Genomic DNA, 27,500 nt, shown 5'->3' on the forward strand with positions numbered 1-27,500 from the left:
CAGATTTCTTAAGTTTTTCATCCAAATTTGTTTTTAAATCAGTAAATTATCTAATATTTACAAACTGTGTTGAAAAATCTAGTTTTGCTTTACTGCAAAATAATTAAGTTTTATATGAGGTAACTAGTACAAGGTTGGTTTTATGTGCGGTACCTAGTGCAATATTGGCTTTCTGTGGACTATCTAGTGCAAGGTTGTCTTCATATAAGGTACCTAGTGCAAGATTGTCTTTATGTGAGGCACGTAGTTCAAGGTTGGCTTTATATGTATGTGTGTGTGGGGGGGGGGCTTTTGTGGACTACCTAATTTTTGTGTTACATGACATGGATTTTATGTGGACCACCTATGTAGTCACATTAAATAGCTTTAAGTAGACTACCTAATCCTTGTGTCACATTGCATGAATTTTATGTGGACCACCTACATAGTCACATTAAATGGCTTTATGTGGACTACTTAATCCTTATGTGACATCTTTCCACCATGAGAAGGTGAAAAATGCCAACGAATGCAAACTAATACAGTGTGTAAGATAATAATCTTAATAAAAAGGTCTTGGAACAATGCTTTTCTACGAAAATAAAATGAATGTTTAAAGATTTTCTCACTTGTTCACACAGATAGGAAAACTGTCATTTGTAAAGTTCGGGACTATTTTAGGAAATAAAATCTATATATGTTAGACTCGTTTTACAATACAGCACCACCTAAAAACGGACCAAAAATATAAATAAGAATGAGTGTAAAGGCTACAATAATAATAATAATAATAATAATAATAATAATAATAATAATAATATTGATGAGAGAGAGAGAGAGAGAGAAAGAGGGAGAGAGAGAGAGAGAGAGAGAGAGAGAGAGAGAGAGAGAGAGAGAGATTCTTTTGCAGTGATCACGATTCTGCGAGTAATGGTTCCGGTGCAAGTTTTCCTGTAAAATATTTGTTCAAAAATTCTGCAGCCACATCTTTCGTGATTTCTGGTTCTGGACAAACATAGATTTTCTCTTCAGGAAAATCTGTGATGACAAGAATTGGGTTACGTTCATCCAGGCAAGCGTATTCGCGGAAGAAATCACAGATTTCATCCTGCAAAGAGACAAAGAAAAAAGTTTTAAAATATTTAAACTGAAAATAAAACCAATTAACGGGCACAATTTTATTCTTTGTGCACATGCGCTCATGTGTGTGTATGTGTGTGTGTGTGTGTGTGTATGCATAAGTGTGCGTATATGTGTATATGTGCGTATGTTTGTTTGTAACTCCCACCCCTGCCTGGTTACATATATCTATCTATCTATCTATCTATCTATCTAAATAAATAAATAAATAAAATAATGTGTGTGTATATGTGTATTTATAAATATATATATATATATATATATATATATATATATATATATATATAATGTTGGAATATGTTAAGAAGAAATCAATAAAGTGCTTGAGCGCAAATGTGAGATTTATTTAAAAACTGTGTTGCATGATTCAGAGATGTGCCATTTGTTGCATATTTCAGAGATAGTTTCGTGTGTATATATATATATATATATATATATATATATATATATATATATATATATATACATACACTATTAAAACTGACGACCTTACTTGGTTGATTGATGGTTTGTCCTTATGACAAACGGATGAAGTCATGTTAAATCATCCATTAAAACCATGCACAATGGATGACGTCACAAAATGACACCGTCACCATCAAACCAAAGAGAGGAGTGGATCCTTTATGATGATCTGTTTATATGGTCCACGGCACAAAGTGTTAGCGGCCATCTAATGGATGAACTGTTTAGAACCCAATGTAGTATATTGCTAAAACTCTGTGGGTTGCGTTATCTCATCCCTGTGCAGAGTGGATGACGTCACACACGCACACATATATAAGTAAATAGGAGTTAGTCCCATCTTTTGAAACTTTTATTTTGTAAGGTTAAATTTGTAAATCTTAGAGGAAAGGATAATGCTGCATAATTTTTTTAATGAAATTAAATGTTTTATACTTTATTTTTAAGAGAGTTTCAATGCCATCCACCTTAATAACAAAAGAAAATCAGAGCGAAAATCAAAAGTCGAAAAAAATAATGCCATCCACCTTATTCACAAAAGAAGACTTAGTGCTTCTTCATCATCCGAGCGAAAATCAAAAGTCGAAAAAAATAATGCCATCCACCTTAATCACAAAAGAAGACTTAGTGCTTCTTCATCATCAGAGCGAAAATCAAAAGTCGAAAAAAATAATGCCATCCACCTTATTCACAAAAGAAGACTTAGTGCTTCTTCATCATCCGAGCGAAAATCAAAAGTCGAAAAAAATAATGCCATCCACCTTAATCACAAAAGAAGACTTAGTGCTTCTTCATCATCAGAGCGAAAATCAAAAGTCGAAAAAAATAATGCCATCCACCTTATTCACAAAAGAAGACTTAGTGCTTCTTCATCATCAGAGCGAAAATCCAAAGTCGAAAAAAATAATGCCATCCACCTTATTCACAAAAGAAGACTTAGTGCTTCTTCATCATCAGAGCGAAAATCAAAAGTCGAAAAAAATAATGCCATCCACCTTATTCACAAAAGAAGACTTAGTGCTTCTTCATCATCAGAGCGAAAATCAAAAGTCGAAAAAAATAATGCCATCCACCTTATTCACAAAAGAAGACTTAGTGCTTCTTCATCATCAGAGCGAAAATCAAAAGTCGAAAAAAATAATGCCATCCACCTTATTCACAAAAGAAGACTTAGTGCTTCTTCATCATCAGAGCGAAAATCAAAAGTCGAAAAAAATAATGCCATCCACCTTATTCACAAAAGAAGACTTAGTGCTTCTTCATCATCAGAGCGAAAATCCAAAGTCGAAAAAAATAATGCCATCCACCTTATTCACAAAAGAAGACTTAGTGCTTCTTCATCATCAGAGCGAAAATCAAAAGTCGAAAAAAATAATGCCATCCACCTTATTCACAAAAGAAGACTTAGTGCTTCTTCATCATCAGAGCGAAAATCAAAAGTCGAAAAAAAAATAATGCCATCCACCTTATTCACAAAAGAAGACTTAGTGCTTCTTCATCATCCGAGCGAAAATCAAAAGTCGAAAAAAATAATGCCATCCACCTTAATCACAAAAGAAGACTTAGTGCTTCTTCATCATCAGAGCGAAAATCAAAAGTCGAAAAAAATAATGCCATCCACCTTATTCACAAAAGAAGACTTAGTGCTTCTTCATCATCCGAGCGAAAATCAAAAGTCGAAAAAAATAATGCCATCCACCTTAATCACAAAAGAAGACTTAGTGCTTCTTCATCATCAGAGCGAAAATCAAAAGTCGAAAAAAATAATGCCATCCACCTTATTCACAAAAGAAGACTTAGTGCTTCTTCATCATCAGAGCGAAAATCCAAAGTCGAAAAAAATAATGCCATCCACCTTATTCACAAAAGAAGACTTAGTGCTTCTTCATCATCAGAGCGAAAATCAAAAGTCGAAAAAAATAATGCCATCCACCTTATTCACAAAAGAAGACTTAGTGCTTCTTCATCATCAGAGCGAAAATCAAAAGTCGAAAAAAAAATAATGCCATCCACCTTATTCACAAAAGAAGACTTAGTGCTTCTTCATCATCAGAGCGAAAATCCAAAGTCGAAAAAAATAATGCCATTCACCTTATTCACAAAAGAAGACTTAGTGCTTCTTCATCATCAGAGCGAAAATCAAAAGTCGAAAAAAATAATGCCATCCACCTTATTCACAAAAGAAGACTTAGTGCTTCTTCATCATCGGAGCGAAAATCAAAAGTCGAAAAAAATAATGCCATCCACCTTAATCACAAAAGAAGACTTAGTGCTTCTTCATCATCCGAGCGAAAATCAAAAGTCGAAAAAAATAATGCCATCCACCTTAATCACAAAAGAAGACTTAGTGCTTCTTCATCATCAGAGCGAAAATCAAAAGTCGAAAAAAATAATGCCATCCACCTTATTCACAAAAGAAGACTTAGTGCTTCTTCATCATCAGAGCGAAAATCCAAAGTCGAAAAAAATAATGCCATCCACCTTATTCACAAAAGAAGACTTAGTGCTTCTTCATCATCAGAGCGAAAATCAAAAGTCGAAAAAAATAATGCCATCCACCTTATTCACAAAAGAAGACTTAGTGCTTCTTCATCATCAGAGCGAAAATCAAAAGTCGAAAAAAAAATAATGCCATCCACCTTATTCACAAAAGAAGACTTAGTGCTTCTTCATCATCAGAGCGAAAATCCAAAGTCGAAAAAAATAATGCCATTCACCTTATTCACAAAAGAAGACTTAGTGCTTCTTCATCATCAGAGCGAAAATCAAAAGTCGAAAAAAATAATGCCATCCACCTTATTCACAAAAGAAGACTTAGTGCTTCTTCATCATCGGAGCGAAAATCAAAAGTCGAAAAAAATAATGCCATTCACCTTATTCACAAAAGAAGACTTAGTGCTTCTTCATCATCCGAGCGAAAATCAAAAGTCGAAAAAAATAATGCCATCCACCTTATTCACAAAAGAAGACTTAGTGCTTCTTCATCATCAGAGCAAAAATCAAAAGTCGAAAAAAATAATGCCATCCACCTTAATCACAAAAGAAGACTTAGTGCTTCTTCATCATCAGAGCAAAAATCAAAAGTCGAAAAAAATAATGCCATCCACCTTAATCACAAAAGAAGACTTAGTGCTTCTTCATCATCAGAGCAAAAATCAAAAGTCGAAAAAAATAATGCCATCCACCTTAATCACAAAAGAAGACTTAGTGCTTCTTCATCATCAGAGCGAAAATCAAAAGTCTAAAAAAATAATGCCATCCACCTTAATCACAAAAGAAGACTTAGTGCTTCTTCATCATCAGAGCGAAAATCAAAAGTCTAAAAAAATAATGCCATCCACCTTAATCACAAAAGAAGACTTAGTGCTTCTTCATCATCAGAGTGAAAATCAAAAGTCGAAAAAAATAATGCCATCCACCTTATTCACAAAAGAAGACTTAGTGCTTCTTCATCATCAGAGCGAAAATCAAAAGTCTAAAAAAATAATGCCATCCACCTTAATCACAAAAGAAGACTTAGTGCTTCTTCATCATCAGAGCGAAAATCAAAAGTCTAAAAAAATAATGCCATCCACCTTAATCACAAAAGAAGACTTAGTGCTTCTTCATCATCAGAGCGAAAATCAAAAGTCTAAAAAAATAATGCCATCCACCTTAATAACAAAAGAAAATTAGAGCGAAAATCCAAAGTCGAAAAAAATAATGCCATCCACCTTAATCACAAAAGAAGACTTAGTGCTTCTTCATCATCCGAGCGAAAATCAAAAGTCGAAAAAAATAATGCCATCCACCTTAATCACAAAAGAAGACTTAGTGCTTCTTCATCATCAGAGCGAAAATCAAAAGTCGAAAAAAATAATGCCATCCACCTTATTCACAAAAGAAGACTTAGTGCTTCTTCATCATCAGAGCGAAAATCCAAAGTCGAAAAAAATAATGCCATCCACCTTATTCACAAAAGAAGACTTAGTGCTTCTTCATCATCAGAGCGAAAATCAAAAGTCGAAAAAAATAATGCCATCCACCTTATTCACAAAAGAAGACTTAGTGCTTCTTCATCATCAGAGCGAAAATCAAAAGTCGAAAAAAAAATAATGCCATCCACCTTATTCACAAAAGAAGACTTAGTGCTTCTTCATCATCAGAGCGAAAATCCAAAGTCGAAAAAAATAATGCCATTCACCTTATTCACAAAAGAAGACTTAGTGCTTCTTCATCATCAGAGCGAAAATCAAAAGTCGAAAAAAATAATGCCATCCACCTTATTCACAAAAGAAGACTTAGTGCTTCTTCATCATCGGAGCGAAAATCAAAAGTCGAAAAAAATAATGCCATTCACCTTATTCACAAAAGAAGACTTAGTGCTTCTTCATCATCCGAGCGAAAATCAAAAGTCGAAAAAAATAATGCCATCCACCTTATTCACAAAAGAAGACTTAGTGCTTCTTCATCATCAGAGCAAAAATCAAAAGTCGAAAAAAATAATGCCATCCACCTTAATCACAAAAGAAGACTTAGTGCTTCTTCATCATCAGAGCAAAAATCAAAAGTCGAAAAAAATAATGCCATCCACCTTAATCACAAAAGAAGACTTAGTGCTTCTTCATCATCAGAGCAAAAATCAAAAGTCGAAAAAAATAATGCCATCCACCTTAATCACAAAAGAAGACTTAGTGCTTCTTCATCATCAGAGCGAAAATCAAAAGTCTAAAAAAATAATGCCATCCACCTTAATCACAAAAGAAGACTTAGTGCTTCTTCATCATCAGAGCGAAAATCAAAAGTCTAAAAAAATAATGCCATCCACCTTAATCACAAAAGAAGACTTAGTGCTTCTTCATCATCAGAGTGAAAATCAAAAGTCGAAAAAAATAATGCCATCCACCTTATTCACAAAAGAAGACTTAGTGCTTCTTCATCATCAGAGCGAAAATCAAAAGTCTAAAAAAATAATGCCATCCATCTTAATCACAAAAGAAGACTTAGTGCTTCTTCATCATCAGAGCGAAAATCAAAAGTCTAAAAAATTAATGCCATCCACCTTAATCACAAAAGAAGACTTAGTGCTTCTTCATCATCAGAGCGAAAATCAAAAGTCTAAAAAAATAATGCCATCCACCTTAATCACAAAAGAAGACTTAGTGCTTCTTCATCATAAGAGTGAAAATCAAAAGTCTAAAAAAATAATGCCATCCACCTTATTCACAAAAGAAGACTTACTGCTTCTTCATCATCAGAGCGAAAATCAAAAGTCGAAAAAAGAAATGCCATCCACCTTATTCACAAAAGAAGACTTAGTGCTTCTTCATCATCAGAGCAAAAATCAAAAGTCGAAAAAAATAATGCCATCCACCTTATTCACAAAAGAAGACTTAGTGCTTCTTAATCATCAGAGCAAAAATCAAAAGTCGAAAAAAATAATGCCATCAACCTTAATCACAAAAGAAGACTTAGTGCTTCTTCATCATCAGAGCAAAAATCAAAAGTCGAAAAAAATAATGCCATCCACCTTAATCACAAAAGAAGACTTAGTGCTTCTTCATCATCAGAGCAAAAATCAAAAGTCGAAAAAAATAATGCCATCCACCTTAATCACAAAAGAAGACTTAGTGCTTCTTCATCATCAGAGCAAAAATCAAAAGTCGAAAAAAATAATGCCATCCACCTTAATCACAAAAGAAGACTTAGTGCTTCTTCATCATCAGAGCGAAAATCAAAAGTCTAAAAAAATAATGCCATCCACCTTAATCACAAAAGAAGACTTAGTGCTTCTTCATCATCAGAGCGAAAATCAAAAGTCTAAAAAAATAATGCCATCCACCTTAATCACAAAAGAAGACTTAGTGCTTCTTCATCATCAGAGCGAAAATCAAAAGTCTAAAAAAATAATGCCATCCACCTTAATCACAAAAGAAGACTTAGTGCTTCTTCATCATCAGAGCGAAAATCAAAAGTCGAAAAAAAAAATGCCATCCACCTTATTCACAAAAGAAGACTTAGTGCTTCTTCATCATCAGAGCAAAAATCAAAAGTCGAAAAAAATAATGCCATCCACCTTATTCACAAAAGAAGACTTAGTGCTTCTTCATCATCAGAGCAAAAATCAAAAGTCGAAAAAAATAATGCCATCCACCTTAATCACAAAAGAAGACTTAGTGCTTCTTCATCATCAGAGCAAAAATCAAAAGTCGAAAAAAATAATGCCATCCACCTTAATCACAAAAGAAGACTTAGTGCTTCTTCATCATCAGAGCAAAAATCAAAAGTCGAAAAAAATAATGCCATCCACCTTAATCACAAAAGAAGACTTAGTGCTTCTTCATCATCAGAGCAAAAATCAAAAGTCGAAAAAAATAATGCCATCCACCTTAATCACAAAAGAAGACTTAGTGCTTCTTCATCATCAGAGCGAAAATCAAAAGTCTAAAAAAATAATGCCATCCACCTTAATCACAAAAGAAGACTTAGTGCTTCTTCATCATCAGAGCGAAAATCAAAAGTCGAAAAAAATAATGCCATCCACCTTAATCACAAAAGAAGACTTAGTGCTTCTTCATCATCAGAGCAAAAATCAAAAGTCGAAAAAAATAATGCCATCCACCTTAATCACAAAAGAAGACTTAGTGCTTCTTCATCATCAGAGCAAAAATCAAAAGTCGAAAAAAATAATGCCATCCACCTTAATCACAAAAGAAGACTTAGTGCTTCTTCATCATCAGAGCAAAAATCAAAAGTCGAAAAAAATAATGCCATCCACCTTAATCACAAAAGAAGACTTAGTGCTTCTTCATCATCAGAGTGAAAATCTAAAAAAAAAAATAATGCCATCCACCTTAATCACAAAAGAAGACTTAGTGCTTCTTCATCATCAGAGCAAAAATCAAAAGTCGAAAAAAATAATGCCATCCACCTTAATCACAAAAGAAGACTTAGTGCTTCTTCATCATCAGAGCGAAAATCAAAAGTCGAAAAAAATAATGCCATCCACCTTATTCACAAAAGAAGACTTAGTGCTTTTTCATCATCAGAGCGAAAATCAAAAGTCGAAAAAAATAATGCCATCCACCTTAATCACAAAAGAAGACTTAGTGCTTCTTCATCATCAGAGCGAAAATCTAAAAAAAAAAATAATGCCATCCACCTTATTCACAAAAGAAGACTTAGTGCTTCTTCATCATCAGAGCAAAAATCAAAAGTCGAAAAAAATAATGCCATCCACCTTATTCACAAAAGAAGACTTAGTGCTTCTTCATCATCAGAGTGAAAATCAAAAGTCGAAAAAAATAATGCCATCCACCTTAATCACAAAAGAAGACTTAGTGCTTCTTCATCATCAGAGCGAAAATCTAAAAAAAAAAATAATGCCATCCACCTTATTCACAAAAGAAGACTTAGTGCTTCTTCATCATCAGAGCAAAAATCAAAAGTCGAAAAAAATAATGCCATCCACCTTAATCACAAAAGAAGACTTAGTGCTTCTTCATCATCAGAGCGAAAATCAAAAGTCGAAAAAAATAATGCCATCCACCTTAATCACAAAAGAAGACTTAGTGCTTCTTCATCATCAGAGCAAAAATCAAAAGTCGAAAAAAATAATGCCATCCACCTTAATCACAAAAGAAGACTTAGTGCTTCTTCATCATCAGAGCGAAAATCTAAAAAAAAAAATAATGCCATCCACCTTATTCACAAAAGAAGACTTAGTGCTTCTTCATCATCAGAGCAAAAATCAAAAGTCGAAAAAAATAATGCCATCCACCTTATTCACAAAAGAAGACTTAGTGCTTCTTCATCATCAGAGTGAAAATCAAAAGTCGAAAAAAATAATGCCATCCACCTTAATCACAAAAGAAGACTTAGTGCTTCTTCATCATCAGAGCGAAAATCTAAAAAAAAAAATAATGCCATCCACCTTATTCACAAAAGAAGACTTAGTGCTTCTTCATCATCAGAGCAAAAATCAAAAGTCGAAAAAAATAATGCCATCCACCTTAATCACAAAAGAAGACTTAGTGCTTCTTCATCATCAGAGCGAAAATCAAAAGTCGAAAAAAATAATGCCATCCACCTTAATCACAAAAGAAGACTTAGTGCTTCTTCATCATCAGAGCGAAAATCAAAAGTCGAAAAAAATAATGCCATCCACCTTAATCACAAAAGAAGACTTAGTGCTTCTTCATCATCAGAGCGAAAATCAAAAGTCGAAAAAAATAATGCCATCCACCTTATTCACAAAAGAAGACTTAGTGCTTCTTCATCATCAGAGCGAAAATCAAAAGTCGAAAAAAATAATGCCATCCACCTTATTCACAAAAGAAGACTTAGTGCTTCTTCATCATCAGAGCAAAAATCAAAAGTCGAAAAAAATAATGCCATCCACCTTATTCACAAAAGAAGACTTAGTGCTTCTTCATCATCAGAGCGAAAATCAAAAGTCGAAAAAAAAAATGCCATCCACCTTATTCACAAAAGAAGACTTAGTGCTTCTTCATCATCAGAGCAAAAATCAAAAGTCGAAAAAAATAATGCCATCCACCTTATTCACAAAAGAAGACTTAGTGCTTCTTCATCATCAGAGCAAAAATCAAAAGTCGAAAAAAAATAATGCCATCCACCTTATTCACAAAAGAAGACTTAGTGCTTCTTCATCATCAGAGCAAAAATCAAAAGTCGAAAAAAATAATGCCATCCACCTTAATCACAAAAGAAGACTTAGTGCTTCTTCATCATCAGAGCGAAAATCTAAAAAAAAAAATAATGCCATCCACCTTATTCACAAAAGAAGACTTAGTGCTTCTTCATCATCAGAGCGAAAATCAAAAGTCGAAAAAAATAATGCCATCCACCTTATTCACAAAAGAAGACTTAGTGCTTCTTCATCATCAGAGCGAAAATCAAAAGTCGAAAAAAATAATGCCATCCACCTTATTCACAAAAGAAGACTTAGTGCTTCTTCATCATCAGAGCAAAAATCAAAAGTCGAAAAAAATAATGCCATCCACCTTATTCACAAAAGAAGACTTAGTGCTTCTTCATCATCAGAGCGAAAATCAAAAGTCGAAAAAAAATAATGCCATCCACCTTAATCACAAAAGAAGACTTAGTGCTTCTTCATCATCAGAGCGAAAATCTAAAAAAAAAAATAATGCGATCCACCTTATTCACAAAAGAAGACTTAGTGCTTCTTCATCATCAGAGCGAAAATCAAAAGTCGAAAAAAATAATGCCATCCACCTTAATCACAAAAGAAGACTTAGTGCTTCTTCATCATCAGAGCGAAAATCAAAAGTCGAAAAAAATAATGCAATCCACCTTAATCACAAAAGAAGACTTAGTGCTTCTTCATCATCAGAGCGAAAATCAAAAGTCGAAAAAAATAATGCCATCCACCTTAATCACAAAAGAAGACTTAGTGCTTCTTCATCATCAGAGCGAAAATCAAAAGTCGAAAAAAATAATGCCATCCACCTTAATCACAAAAGAAGACTTAGTGCTTCTTCATCATCAGAGCGAAAATCAAAAGTCGAAAAAAATAATGCCATCCACCTTATTCACAAAAGAAGACTTAGTGCTTCTTCATCATCAGAGCGAAAATCAAAAGTCGAAAAAAATAATGCCATCCACCTTATTCACAAAAGAAGACTTAGTGCTTCTTCATCATCAGAGCGAAAATCCAAAGTCGAAAAAAATAATGCCATTCACCTTATTCACAAAAGAAGACTTAGTGCTTCTTCATCATCAGAGCAAAAATCAAAAGTCGAAAAAAATAATGCTTCTTTTGTGAATAAAAATCAATTCAAGTAACTTGATTATGTAGTAGAGCTGGCATCAACTCAATGTAGCCGCCTTCAGACTCAATCATCACCTTGAAACGGGTCTGGAACTGGGAGCATGCTTTTTCTACAATCGCCAGGTGGGAGCTCAGTGAATACTCTGCGGATGGTGGCGGTCAAGCTGGCCTTAGTGTTGTGGGAGATCATGTTGGTGATGTTCTTAATGTATGACCAAACAAAGAAGTCCAGCAGCTTCAGGTGGATGAGGGGGGAGGGGAGCTAGTGAGAGAAGGGTACAAAGTTGTAACACTCTTTCTGAAACCAACCCTGGGTTTCTTTGAACTTGTGGGCTGGTGTCAAGTCCTGCTGCCACACCCCAGGGTCTGCCAGCGACTACCTAATTGCAACAGGAGATCAACACACTCTTCAGCACATCCAGGTACATTTTAGTGTTGACTTTCAAGCTAACTTTGAAAATGTGAGGTGGTATGATGTGGCTTTCACTTGAAACCGGACCAAAGACCATAACTATGGCTGTAAACTTCGTTGAGTTGTGCCCTGAAGCGTTAAACCATCCGAATTTGCATTTTAGGGGTGCTGGCAATGGTCCTGTTGTCATAACTTCACTCGGTAAAAGCATGTGTTATAAAGTGGCGCATCTCCGATCTTGCTCGTTGAACATTGTGTCACTTTCAGACATGATAGAAGGCTCTTATCGCTCTTGGGATTTGTACAATTAGCCAACTAGTAGATGGCCTGCAACAAAAAAAAGAAAACCGGTTTTCATCAAACGGAAATGGAATCATGGCATTTTTTCTTGAGCAAAAATTTTATCGCTCCACCTGTATTTTTAATTGAAATTCAAGTTTTACAGTATATTTTGTTTATTAGTTTGTTATGTGAAAGTACAGAATAGTAACAAAACATCCTCCTCGTGTTAAGAATGGGTTTCTAAATAATAACGTTATTATTTCAGCATGGTAACATAAGTGCATAAGCACAAATATCGCTTACAGTTTTGCAGGTTGAACATTCTTGTCTATCTCTTTGAAAAACTTTGCTGTTTACTATATTTTTTATATATATTTTATTTACCTATTATTTTCTTATTTAGTCAGGATTTAAATAGTAAAATAAATAGTTTTGTGCTAACCGCGGAACACACGTCAATCAGACGTGACTTTGATACAATCGTCAACGAGATCGGACGTAAAATTATTCTCTTCAACAAAATGATGGGGAAAAAATGAAAAAAAAAAATGATAAAGTTGTGCTTGTTCGTTATTAGAGCTAAATTCGAAATCGAAATATTGAATTTCAAGTAAAACTAATGAGATCTACTTAATTGTTGTGTCGAATTTAGTACCCAAAATTACGAAAAACGATAAGACAGAAAATTAATTGTTAATAAAAATAGTTTTCCAGGTAACTTAAACCTTTATACATGAATAAACAGCATGAAGTCAGGGGAGGTAACTGCAGTACGTCTTGTTAGATTGTTGAATACATGTTGAGTGATGGATATCACTGAATCATGAAACCGTCAAAGTACATGTTTTATGTAATAATGCAGCAATATTTAACACATTGCGACATGACAATTGGGTGGATAACCTTGTTTTGGTTGAAATTGACATAAAAATGAAGTAGATTAACATTGGTTTTTGATGAAAATTATTTTTTTCGACTTTTGATTTTTGCTCTGATGATGAAGAAGCACTAAGTCTTCTTTTGTGAATAAGGTGGATGGCATTATTTTTTTTTCGACTTTTGATTTTCGATCTGATGATGAAGAAGCACTAAGTCTTCTTTTGTGAATAAGGTGGATGGCATTATTTTTTTTTCGACTTTTGATTTTTGCTCTGATGATGAAGAAGCACTAAGTCTTCTTTTGTGAATAAGGTGGATGGCATTATTTTTTTCGACTTTTTGCTTCTTCATCATCAGAGTGAAAATCAAAAGTCGAAAAAAATAATGCCATCCACCTTATTCACAAAAGAAGACTTAGTGCTTCTTCATCATCAGAGCGAAAATCAAAAGTCTAAAAAAATAATGCCATCCACCTTATTCACAAAAGAAGACTTTTTGCTTCTTCATCATCAGAGTGAAAATCAAAAGTCGAAAAAAATAATGCCATCCACCTTATTCACAAAAGAAGACTTTTTGCTTCTTCATGATCAGAGTGAAAATCAAAAGTCGAAAAAAATAATGCCATCCACCTTATTCACAAAAGAAGACTTAGTGCTTCTTCATCATCAGAGCAAAAATCAAAAGTCTAAAAAAATAATGCCATCCACCTTATTCACAAAAGAAGACTTAGTGCTTCTTCATCATCAGAGCGAAAATCAAAAGTCTAAAAAAATAATGCCATCCACCTTAATCACAAAAGAAGACTTAGTGCTTCTTCATCATCAGAGCAAAAATCAAAAGTCGAAAAAAATAATGCCATCCACCTTAATCACAAAAGAAGACTTAGTGCTTCTTCATCATCAGAGCAAAAATCAAAAGTCGAAAAAAATAATGCCATCCACCTTATTCACAAAAGAAGACTTAGTGCTTCTTCATCATCAGAGCAAAAATCAAAAGTCGAAAAAAATAATGCCATCCACCTTATTCACAAAAGAAGACTTAGTGCTTCTTCATCATCAGAGCGAAAATCAAAAGTCGAAAAAAATAATGCCATCCACCTTAATCACAAAAGAAGACTTAGTGCTTCTTCATCATCAGAGCGAAAATCAAAAGTCTAAAAAAATAATGCCATCCACCTTATTCACAAAAGAAGACTTAGTGCTTCTTCATCATCAGAGTGAAAATCAAAAGTCGAAAAAAATAATGCCATCCACCTTATTCACAAAAGAAGACTTATTGCTTCTTCATCATCAGAGCGAAAATCAAAAGTCGAAAAAAATAATGCCATCCACCTTAATCACAAAAGAAGACTTAGTGCTTCTTCATCATCAGAGCAAAAATCAAAAGTCGAAAAAAATAATGCCATCCACCTTATTCACAAAAGAAGACTTTTTGCTTCTTCATCATCAGAGTGAAAATCAAAAGTCGAAAAAAATAATGCCATCCACCTTATTCACAAAAGAAGACTTTTTGCTTCTTCATCATCAGAGTGAAAATCAAAAGTCGAAAAAAATAATGCCATCCACCTTATTCACAAAAGAAGACTTTTTGCTTCTTCATCATCAGAGTGAAAATCAAAAGTCGAAAAAAATAATGCCATCCACCTTATTCACAAAAGAAGACTTAGTGCTTCTTCATCATCAGAGCGAAAATCAAAAGTCGAAAAAAATAATGCCATCCACCTTATTCACAAAAGAAGACTTTTTGCTTCTTCATCATCAGAGTGAAAATCAAAAGTCGAAAAAAATAATGCCATCCACCTTATTCACAAAAGAAGACTTAGTGCTTCTTCATCATCAGAGCGAAAATCAAAAGTCGAAAAAAATAATGCCATCCACCTTATTCACAAAAGAAGACTTAGTGCTTCTTCATCATCAGAGCGAAAATCAAAAGTCGAAAAAAATAATGCCATCCACCTTATTCACAAAAGAAGACTTTTTGCTTCTTCATCATCAGAGCGAAAATCAAAAGTCGAAAAAAAAATAATGCCATCCACCTTATTCACAAAAGAAGACTTAGTGCTTCTTCATCATCAGAGTGAAAATCAAAAGTCGAAAAAAATAATGCCATCCACCTTATTCACAAAAGAAGACTTTTTGCTTCTTCATCATCAGAGTGAAAATCAAAAGTCGAAAAAAATAATGCCATCCACCTTATTCACAAAAGAAGACTTTTTGCTTCTTCATCATCAGAGTGAAAATCAAAAGTCGAAAAAAATAATGCCATCCACCTTATTCACAAAAGAAGACTTTTTGCTTCTTCATCATAAGAGTGAAAATCAAAAGTCGAAAAAAATAATGCCATCCACCTTATTCACAAAAGAAGACTTCGTGCTTCTTCATCATCAGAGCGAAAATCAAAAGTCGAAAAAAATAATGCCATCCACCTTATTCACAAAAGAAGACTTTTTGCTTCTTCATCATCAGAGCGAAAATCAAAAGTCGAAAAAAAAATAATGCCATCCACCTTATTCACAAAAGAAGACTTAGTGCTTCTTCATCATCAGAGTGAAAATCAAAAGTCGAAAAAAATAATGCCATCCACCTTATTCACAAAAGAAGACTTAGTGCTTCTTCATCATCAGAGTGAAAATCAAAAGTCGAAAAAAATAATGCCATCCACCTTATTCACAAAAGAAGACTTAGTGCTTCTTCATCATCAGAGTGAAAATCAAAAGTCGAAAAAAATAATGCCATCCACCTTATTCACAAAAGAAGACTTAGTGCTTCTTCATCATCAGAGTGAAAATCAAAAGTCGAAAAAAATAATGCCATCCACCTTATTCACAAAAGAAGACTTAGTGCTTCTTCATCATCAGAGTGAAAATCAAAAGTCGAAAAAAATAATGCCATCCACCTTATTCACAAAAGAAGACTTTTTGCTTCTTCATCATCAGAGTGAAAATCAAAAGTCGAAAAAAATAATGCCATCCACCTTATTCACAAAAGAAGACTTTTTGCTTCTTCATCATCAGAGTGAAAATCAAAAGTCGAAAAAAATAATGCCATCCACCTTATTCACAAAAGAAGACTTAGTGCTTCTTCATCATCAGAGCGAAAATCAAAAGTCGAAAAAAATAATGCCATCCACCTTATTCACAAAAGAAGACTTAGTGCTTCTTCATCATCAGAGCGAAAATCAAAAGTCGAAAAAAATAATGCCATCCACCTTATTCACAAAAGAAGACTTAGTGCTTCTTCATCATCAGAGTGAAAATCAAAAGTCGAAAAAAATAATGCCATCCACCTTATTCACAAAAGAAGACTTTTTGCTTCTTCATCATCAGAGTGAAAATCAAAAGTCGAAAAAAATAATGCCATCCACCTTATTCACAAAAGAAGACTTAGTGCTTCTTCATCATCAGAGCGAAAATCAAAAGTCGAAAAAAATAATGCCATCCACCTTATTCACAAAAGAAGACTTTTTGCTTCTTCATCATCAGAGCGAAAATCAAAAGTCGAAAAAAAAATAATGCCATCCACCTTATTCACAAAAGAAGACTTTTTGCTTCTTCATCATCAGAGCGAAAATCAAAAGTCGAAAAAAATAATGCCATCCACCTTATTCACAAAAGAAGACTTAGTGCTTCTTCATCATCAGAGCGAAAATCAAAAGTCGAAAAAAATAATGCCATCCACCTTATTCACAAAAGAAGACTTTTTGCTTCTTCATCATCAGAGTGAAAATCAAAAGTTGAAAAAAATAATGCCATCCACCTTATTCACAAAAGAAGACTTTTTGCTTCTTCATCATCAGAGTGAAAATCAAAAGTCGAAAAAAATAATGCCATCCACCTTATTCACAAAAGAAGACTTAGTGCTTCTTCATCATCAGAGCGAAAATCAAAAGTCGAAAAAAATAATGCCATCCACCTTATTCACAAAAGAAGACTTTTTGCTTCTTCATCATCAGAGTGAAAATCAAAAGTCGAAAAAAATAATGCCATCCACCTTATTCACAAAAGAAGACTTAGTGCTTCTTCATCATCAGAGCGAAAATCAAAAGTCGAAAAAAATAATGCCATCCACCTTATTCACAAAAGAAGACTTAGTGCTTCTTCATCATCAGAGCGAAAATCAAAAGTCGAAAAAAATAATGCCATCCACCTTATTCACAAAAGAAGACTTTTTGCTTCTTCATCATCAGAGCGAAAATCAAAAGTCGAAAAAAATAATGCCATCCACCTTATTCACAAAAGAAGACTTAGTGCTTCTTCATCATCAGAGTGAAAATCAAAAGTCGAAAAAAATAATGCCATCCACCTTAATCACAAAAGAAGACTTAGTGCTTCTTCATCATCAGAGTGAAAATCAAAAGTCGAAAAAAATAATGCCATCCACCTTATTCACAAAAGAAGACTTAGTGCTTCTTCATCATCAGAGCGAAAATCAAAAGTCGAAAAAAATAATGCCATCCACCTTATTCACAAAAGAAGACTTAGTGCTTCTTCATCATCAGAGCGAAAATCAAAAGTCGAAAAAAATAATGCCATCCACCTTATTCACAAAAGAAGACTTAGTGCTTCTTCATCATCAGAGTGAAAATCAAAAGTCGAAAAAAATAATGCCATCCACCTTAATCACAAAAGAAGACTTAGTGCTTCTTCATCATCAGAGTGAAAATCAAAAGTCGAAAAAAATAATGCCATCCACCTTATTCACAAAAGAAGACTTAGTGCTTCTTCATCATCAGAGCGAAAATCAAAAGTCGAAAAAAATAATGCCATCCACCTTATTCACAAAAGAAGACTTTTTGCTTCTTCATCATCAGAGCGAAAATCAAAAGTCGAAAAAAATAATGCCATCCACCTTATTCACAAAAGAAGACTTTTTGCTTCTTCATCATCAGAGCGAAAATCAAAAGTCGAAAAAAATAATGCCATCCACCTTATTCACAAAAGAAGACTTAGTGCTTCTTCATCATCAGAGTGAAAATCAAAAGTCGAAAAAAATAATGCCATCCACCTTATTCACAAAAGAAGACTTAGTGCTTCTTCATCATCAGAGCGAAAATCAAAAGTCGAAAAAAATAATGCCATCCACCTTATTCACAAAAGAAGACTTAGTGCTTCTTCATCATCAGAGCGAAAATCAAAAGTCGAAAAAAATAATGCCATCCACCTTATTCACAAAAGAAGACTTAGTGCTTCTTCATCATCAGAGTGAAAATCAAAAGTCGAAAAAAATAATGCCATCCACCTTAATCACAAAAGAAGACTTAGTGCTTCTTCATCATCAGAGTGAAAATCAAAAGTCGAAAAAAATAATGCCATCCACCTTATTCACAAAAGAAGACTTAGTGCTTCTTCATCATCAGAGCGAAAATCAAAAGTCGAAAAAAATAATGCCATCCACCTTATTCACAAAAGAAGACTTAGTGCTTCTTCATCATCAGAGCGAAAATCAAAAGTCGAAAAAAATAATGCCATCCACCTTATTCACAAAAGAAGACTTAGTGCTTCTTCATCATCAGAGCGAAAATCAAAAGTCGAAAAAAATAATGCCATCCACCTTATTCACAAAAGAAGACTTTTTGCTTCTTCATCATCAGAGTGAAAATCAAAAGTCGAAAAAAATAATGCCATCCACCTTTTTCACAAAAGAAGACTTAGTGCTTCTTCATCATCAGAGCGAAAATCAAAAGTCGAAAAAAATAATGCCATCCACCTTATTCACAAAAGAAGACTTAGTGCTTCTTCATCATCAGAGCGAAAATCAAAAGTCGAAAAAAATAATGCCATCCACCTTATTCACAAAAGAAGACTTTTTGCTTCTTCATCATCAGAGCGAAAATCAAAAGTCGAAAAAAATAATGCCATCCACCTTATTCACAAAAGAAGACTTAGTGCTTCTTCATCATCAGAGTGAAAATCAAAAGTCGAAAAAAATAATGCCATCCACCTTAATCACAAAAGAAGACTTAGTGCTTCTTCATCATCAGAGTGAAAATCAAAAGTCGAAAAAAATAATGCCATCCACCTTATTCACAAAAGAAGACTTAGTGCTTCTTCATCATCAGAGCGAAAATCAAAAGTCGAAAAAAATAATGCCATCCACCTTATTCACAAAAGAAGACTTAGTGCTTCTTCATCATCAGAGCGAAAATCAAAAGTTGAAAAAAATAATGTCATCCACCTTATTCACAAAAGAAGACTTTTTGCTTCTTCATCATCAGAGCGAAAATCAAAAGTCGAAAAAAATAATGCCATCCACCTTATTCACAAAAGAAGACTTAGTGCTTCTTCATCATCAGAGTGAAAATCAAAAGTCGAAAAAAATAATGCCATCCACCTTATTCACAAAAGAAGACTTAGTGCTTCTTCCTCATCAGAGCGAAAATCAAAAGTCGAAAAAAATAATGCCATCCACCTTATTCACAAAAGAAGACTTAGTGCTTCTTCATCATCAGAGCGAAAATCAAAAGTCGAAAAAAATAATGCCATCCACCTTATTCACAAAAGAAGACTTAGTGCTTCTTCATCATCAGAGTGAAAATCAAAAGTCGAAAAAAATAATGCCATCCACCTTAATCACAAAAGAAGACTTAGTGCTTCTTCATCATCAGAGTGAAAATCAAAAGTCGAAAAAAATAATGCCATCCACCTTATTCACAAAAGAAGACTTAGTGCTTCTTCATCATCAGAGCGAAAATCAAAAGTCGAAAAAAATAATGCCATCCACCTTATTCACAAAAGAAGACTTAGTGCTTCTACATCATCAGAGCGAAAATCAAAAGTCGAAAAATATAATGCCATCCACCTTATTCACAAAAGAAGACTTAGTGCTTCTTCATCATCAGAGCGAAAATCAAGTCGAAAAAAATAATGCCATCCTCCTTATTCACAAAAGAAGACTTTTTGCTTCTTCATCATCAGAGTGAAAATCAAAAGTCGAAAAAAATAATGCCATCCACCTTATTCACAAAAGAAGACTTAGTGCTTCTTCATCATCAGAGCGAAAATCAAAAGTCGAAAAAAATAATGCCATCCACCTTATTCACAAAAGAAGACTTTTTGCTTCTTCATCATCAGAGTGAAAATCAAAAGTCGAAAAAAATAATGCCATCCACCTTATTCACAAAAGAAGACTTAGTGCTTCTTCATCATCAGAGCAAAAATCAAAAGTCGAAAAAAATAATGCCATCCACCTTATTCACAAAAGAAGACTTAGTGCTTCTTCATCATCAGAGCAAAAATCAAAAGTCGAAAAAAATAATTTTCATCAAAAACCAATGTTAATCTACTTCATTTTTATGTCAATTTCAACCAAAACAAGGTTATCCACCCAATTGTCATGTCGCAATGTGTTAAATATTGCTGCATTATTACATAAAACATGTACTTTGACGGTTTCATGATTCAGTGATATCCATCACTCAACATGTATTCAACAATCTAACAAGACGTACTGCAGTTACCTCCCCTGACTTCATGCTGTTTATTCATGTATAAAGGTTTAAGTTACCTGGAAAACTATTTTTATTAACAATTAATTTTCTGTCTTATCGTTTTTCGTAATTTTGGGTACTAAATTCGACACAACAATTAAGTAGATCTCATTAGTTTTACTTGAAATTCAATATTTCGATTTCGAATTTAGCTCTAATAACGAACAAGCACAACTTTATCATTTTTTTTTTTCATTTTTTCCCCATCATTTTGTTGAAGAGAATAATTTTACGTCCGATCTCGTTGACGATTGTATCAAAGTCACGTCTGATTGACGTGTGTTCCGCGGTTAGCACAAAACTATTTATTTTACTATTTAAATCCTGACTAAATAAGAAAATAATAGGTAAATAAAATATATATAAAAAATATAGTAAACAGCAAAGTTTTTCAAAGAGATAGACAAGAATGTTCAACCTGCAAAACTGTAAGCGATATTTGTGCTTATGCACTTATGTTACCATGCTGAAATAATAACGTTATTATTTAGAAACCCATTCTTAACACGAGGAGGATGTTTTGTTACTATTCTGTACTTTCACATAACAAACTAATAAACAAAATATACCGTAAAACTTGAATTTCAATTAAAAATACAGGTGGAGCGATAAAATTTTTGCTCAAGAAAAAATGCCATGATTCCATTTCCGTTTGATGAAAACCGGTTTTCTTTTTTTTGTTGCAGGCCATCTACTAGTTGGCTAATTGTACAAATCCCAAGAGCGATAAGAGCCTTCTATCATGTCTGAAAGTGACACAATGTTCAACGAGCAAGATCGGAGATGCGCCACTTTATAACACATGCTTTTACCGAGTGAAGTTATGACAACAGGACCATTGCCAGCACCCCTAAAATGCAAATTCGGATGGTTTAACGCTTCAGGGCACAACTCAACGAAGTTTACAGCCATAGTTATGGTCTTTGGTCCGGTTTCAAGTGAAAGCCACATCATACCACCTCACATTTTCAAAGTTAGCTTGAAAGTCAACACTAAAATGTACCTGGATGTGCTGAAGAGTGTGTTGATCTCCTGTTGCAATTAGGTAGTCGCTGGCAGACCCTGGGGTGTGGCAGCAGGACTTGACACCAGCCCACAAGTTCAAAGAAACCCAGGGTTGGTTTCAGAAAGAGTGTTACAACTTTGTACCCTTCTCTCACTAGCTCCCCTCCCCCCTCATCCACCTGAAGCTGCTGGACTTCTTTGTTTGGTCATACATTAAGAACATCACCAACATGATCTCCCACAACACTAAGGCCAGCTTGACCGCCACCATCCGCAGAGTATTCACTGAGCTCCCACCTGGCGATTGTAGAAAAAGCATGCTCCCAGTTCCAGACCCGTTTCAAGGTGATGATTGAGTCTGAAGGCGGCTACATTGAGTTGATGCCAGCTCTACTACATAATATAGTTACTTGAATTGATTTTTCCAATAAAAAATTAAAAAAAAAAGCTGTAGTGTTGGTTTCTTTCAGGGGACAAATTTATCATTCCACCTTGTACTATCAGAAGACAGCATGGTATTTTCTTTGTACATGTGCCGTGATATCAATTAAGGCTTTCTCTTATCACATCAGCCACCTTAACAAAAACTGATTGCACTCTATTATTGAACCCTAACTAGTCACAAGAGCAAATATAGAAAGATTGGTATCACTCCTAACTGCATTAGTTAAAGTAGTCACGATAGTATGAAGACCACTGAGTACATAGTTAATGCGAGTAACCACTACTGAACAAGCACATTTCTTAAGATTAAAAAAAAAAGAAATAGATAAAGAAATGTCTCACCTCTCCTCCAAAGAAGAAGAGAAGGCGTTGTTCTTCGCGTTGCTGTTCTTTTTCTGCTAATTCTTGAAGTAATTCTTTGGCTGCTTGCATGTCTTTTTTGTTTCCTTCTGCGAAGTTAAAAAAGAAAAAAAAAAAGAAAGAAAAAGATATTTAGTGGCTTGGAAATAGTTGAAGACAAACATGGAAGAATATATATATATATATATATATATATATATATATATATATATATATATATATATATATTTATATAATACATTATATATATATAATGTATAAAATATATATATATTTTATACATTATATATATATAATGTATAATATATATATATATATTATACATTATATATATATTATCTATTATATATATATATAATGTATAAAATATATATATATATAATGTATAATATATATATATAATGTATAATATATATATATATATAATGTATAATATATATATATAATGTATAATATATATATAATGTATAATATATATATATATATAATGTATAATATATATATATATAATGTATAATATATATATATAATGTATAATATATATAATGTATAATATATATATAATGCATAATATATATATATAATGTATAATATATATATAATGTATAATATATATATATAATGTATAATATATATATATAATGTATAATATATATATATATAATGTATAATATATATATATAATGTATAATATATATATATATAATGTATAATATATATATATAATGTATAATATATATATATATATAATGTATAATATATATATATAATGTATAATATATATATATAATGTATAATATATATAATGTATAATATATATATAATGCATAATATATATATATATATAATATATAATATATATATATATATAATGTATAATATATATATAATGTATAATATATATATATATATATATATATATATATATATATATATATATATATAAATATAAATAAATATGAACATGGAATTAAATGAAAGAAACAGAGATGTAAGGAAAAACAACCATGCAAAAACGATTGGATATCCTGTGAAACTGCAGTAAAGATAAGACAAATTATTATACAAAGTTATAATAAATAAAAAGACTTGAGTTTTAAAAGTTTGCAGCCTCTCCGTCACTGCTTCCTTTGTCTTTTTCATATATTAATAAAGCTGAGAATTTCTAACCACATACCATCATTTAGCAATGTAAACCCGAAAAAGCATAGTGACCAGAGAACTTTTTACACTATTCTTATAAAAAAAACTTAGATCTAAGAATATTGGTTTCTCAATTAATTAGGATATTATCTGTAAATCTGAATCATATACCCCTTGCTCCAAATTTTGTAACCTTTGCTTATCTGAGGTATGTGGATAATAACTTCTCCTCAATGTAAGAATGCAATCAATACTAAAAGTGAGCTGATTTTCCAATGCAAACAAGGAAAATACAAGTATTGCAATTTTGAAATCACTTAGCCTCCACTGAAACATTGACTGCCTAATAAATCGTTTTTCTTTAAATTATTACTTTCATGCATCTTTCTTAACTCTCCCTATTTTTTTGCCAATATTTTGTTAAATATAACCTCATCAGGGTAGGTTGTTCGATCCAGGAGTTTTTTCTTTTTTGTTTCTTTTCTTCATTTTGGTGTTAGATGAAGATACTCCCTCCAAGTAGAAAGGAATAGAAAAGTTTATCTTGCTCAGTAGAACCACGTGTGTTATGCTCCTGTTGTCAAGCAAACTAAACTACCTACCCTGATGAGGCTATATTTAGCAAAATATCGGCAAAAAATGTTTATAAAAGAAAAAGATGATTTTATCATTGCATCTGACACGTAAAGATTTTTCAAAATTTTTCATTTAAATTTTATTTAAAAAATAGGTGTCTTCTGAAAGTGTGTGACCATCTTCTCATATAAACTTCTGCTTGACAAGTTTCTGAGAAAAAGTTGAACACACATACCGACTAAAATAAGTATATATATATATATATATATATATATATATATATATATATATATATATATATACTGTAAAAAATAAAATTTCTAATTTTGACAAGATTAAATGAACTTCAGTAGACAGATTTACCTTCGCCTATCTTGGCTAGGTAATATAAGTGACAGATTTTCCAAACAAATCTCACTGCCTGTATAAAGTGTTATTTTACATCAAACCCGCTAGACTCATTTATTTCAATTCGAAAAGATGTTCTCCTCCTCCTACTCCTCACACACGCATACCATAATAATTCTATTGTTTATTTATTTAAATGTAGTTGCAGTTCACACTACACTGGGAGGACGGCGCAAAGACTGGACATCCGGATCAACAACACATTTCAGCAAAAGTTCACCATCTGATGCTTTGAATAATACCTATGGTTCTATATACGGGCATCTTTTAAATAACAGTTCTTGTTCTTCTAACTTCAGGGTCAACTTGTTCTCTATTTCAAGCAAGTTGCATTTGTTCTTCCATTCTAAAATTATAGAGACCATTTACATTAAGTCTTTGAGATCTTCTCTTTGTAAGCAAAAAGTAAATCTTTGAGAACTCTGTGTGGTTTCTATTCGATTCTGTCCCCATATTTTTGTGCCCCTGCTATAATTTCAAAATCTCATAATATTTTTAATCATAATTTTCTGACCTTGATTTAGCTCTGTTGAGCAAGGCTCAAAACAAGTTAGCTAGTCTTTTCATTTTTTACTTTTTTAATTCATTATGTTAAACAAATTGATCTTTATATAGCAATTATTAAATTCTGCACCCCTCAAAAGGCCTCAAGTTTTGACAAGCTTCTGGGCTTGACCATTACTCCTGATCTTAAATGGAACACGTATATCAAATCTGTTGCCAAGGTCGCTGGAAAAATGGTGGGATCTTTCTATCGATCCAGTAGATATCTCACTGCTGATGCTATTCTCTACCTATATAAGAGCCAGGTACGTCCAAGGATGGAATACTGTTGCCACATCTGGGCAGGAGCTGCTAGAAAGGACTTGTCCTGCCTTGATAGAGTTCAAAATAGACTTCGTAGCCTCGTAGGAGATGTCCTTTTCTCCTCCTTGCAACCTCTATCTTACAGAAGAGATGTTGCGAGTTTGTCTCTGATGTATCGTTATTTTCATGGAAAGTGTTCAACTGAGCTTCAATCTATGGTCCCCCCTCGCCAAACTTTCACAAGAAACACTCGTCTAGCTGTAAACACTATCAATAATTTCCCCCACTCTTTATCTGTGCCTAAACCTAAACGTAGATTCCATGAACAAAGCTTCTTTCTTAGAACTGCACGCCTGTGGAATTGTCTTCCGTTTTCCTGCTTTCCGGCTGACTACAATATGATTGTGTTCAAGTCTAAAGTAAATAAGTTCTTGATGAGCCGTTCCATATAAGTTATTAAATTTACCAAATTTTCATTACTAATGATTACTATATTGTCCAATTTCTACTGTACACTCTTTAACCCTTATCCTTGAGTGGCCTCTGGGCCTTGATAATGTGGTGATGCCTTTGTAAAAAAAAAAAAAAAAAAAAAAATATATATATATATATATATATATATATATATATATATATATATATATATATAAAAGTGACCTCTTATCTGTGTATACGGAACAGTCTCTACCAAAATACTCTGTCAATTTTTGGTCTACAGTCTTGAAATGTGATGTAGAGCGAATTCAGACTTGTGTGACAAATTTGATTTGGTTTTTATCCGGTAAAAATAGCTGCTAAGTGGTCAAAATTGGAAAATTTGGAACTTTTCATGTGTAAGCCAGCTTAAAGTTCTGTTCTACACATGCGCAAATATACATTTATATCAGTAAATTTTTAACTTTTTTGATATCCATCAGTCATTAGCTCAGATGGTAATGAATAATTGCCTGAGTGCTAAACGTTATGGTTTCAATTCTAGCTGATGTCACTCAAGTCATATTTAATTTTACTGAGCATTGCAGCGATAGAGTTTTTTGTTTGTTTCAGCCATGTCAAACTCACACAAGACATATTGCCATTTGAACGTAAAGCGTTACTGTTTGGGACCATGTTTAGATGAGATGAGTGAGATGTTGTTTACATTGCATTTAAACTTCTGCATGTCAGTACAATCAGAAAAGCAGGTAACAAGGAAGGAATTCCAATTTAAAGCAGTCCGATGGAAAAAAAAAACTATTAGAGTAGAAGGCTTTCCATTACTCTACAGTGAAGGAGTGATATTTTTTGCTAAACGAATTGGCCGGGGGTAGGGGTATGCATGCTGAGGAGGTACAAATGCAATGGGTTCATTAGAGCATATTCCATTGAAGTACCTGTAAAACAGGCACAGGGATGCAACATTGCAGTGATGGGACAGGGGTTGGAGCTTAGTTGACAGTGCAGGACTTATTAGATTGGAGGCTCTCTTGGTAAACCGTGTGGGATGTATTATAATAGAAACAGGTTTTTGTACCGTATAAAATAGGGAGAGACTAGCAGTGTGTGCACAAGCCTAGATGTGACAATAATATATCACGCACAGGCGAATGATGGCTTTATAAATAAAAAAAAAAGTAAAAAAACAGATTTTTAGTAAAGTGTCACCATTTCTTCTAACACCGATTCTTTATATTCAGTGGCATTCTGCTTATGCAATGCCATTTTCATTCCCTCTTCTGTTACCAGACTCTCAGTTCCTTGCTCTGTATCATTTCCTTTATAAATACTTAAGAGGATTATAATGGCTTCCCAAACTCAAGGTTGTATGACCAATGCTTTTAAAAAGCTGAATGATTTCAGCAATAACAACAAGAGTAGGTTCTGTAGAAAACGTGAGCAACCCTAACCCTAACCCGACAGTCAGCAATAAGGTTCTGCTAGGGTACGGCTACCATACAATGTGACACAACGGAGTGTGTAAATATCTCCATGAATTATTTGTAAAAAGTTGAATATCTAATGCAGCAGCAATACATATATATATATATATATATATATATATATATATATATATATATATATATATATATATATATACCAGAAACAACAGTTGGAAATAAGTCATACACCATGAAATATAACTATGCAGTTCCTACAACTACGTACCTAGAAAATAGAGCTTTTAAACCTGACATAGTGAAATGAGACAAGAGGGAGAAAGTAGCAACCTTAGTAGAAGTCTGTGTACCTAATGATGCTGGGTTAAACAGAGCTGAGAGGGAGAATATAACAAAATACCAAGGTGTTATATGTATGGCATGAAAAGAAATTGGAATCTTAGGAAGA

General features: G+C 33.2%; 1 protein-coding gene across 1 annotated transcript in view; it reads right to left on the reverse strand.

Annotated features, from left to right (window-relative positions):
* The window catches only part of LOC145268245 (nucleoredoxin-like), a 628,842-nt gene that overhangs the window by 286 nt on the left and 601,056 nt on the right, over positions 1-27,500 (reverse strand). Inside the window, exons 6-7 of the mRNA XM_080123573.1 lie at positions 22,224-22,330; positions 1-1,087 (exon numbers count right to left, since the gene is read on the reverse strand). The exon at positions 1-1,087 is cut by the window's left edge and continues 286 nt beyond it. Coding sequence (XP_079979699.1) covers positions 893-1,087; positions 22,224-22,330 — 302 coding nt within the window. The 3' untranslated portion in view covers positions 1-892. The remainder of the gene's footprint in view (positions 1,088-22,223; positions 22,331-27,500) is intronic.

The sequence above is a fragment of the Euprymna scolopes genome, chromosome 43 (assembly GCF_053919585.1).
Source record: "Euprymna scolopes isolate OS-2025 chromosome 43, ASM5391958v1, whole genome shotgun sequence".
Classification (NCBI taxonomy): Eukaryota; Metazoa; Mollusca; class Cephalopoda; order Sepiida; family Sepiolidae; genus Euprymna; species Euprymna scolopes.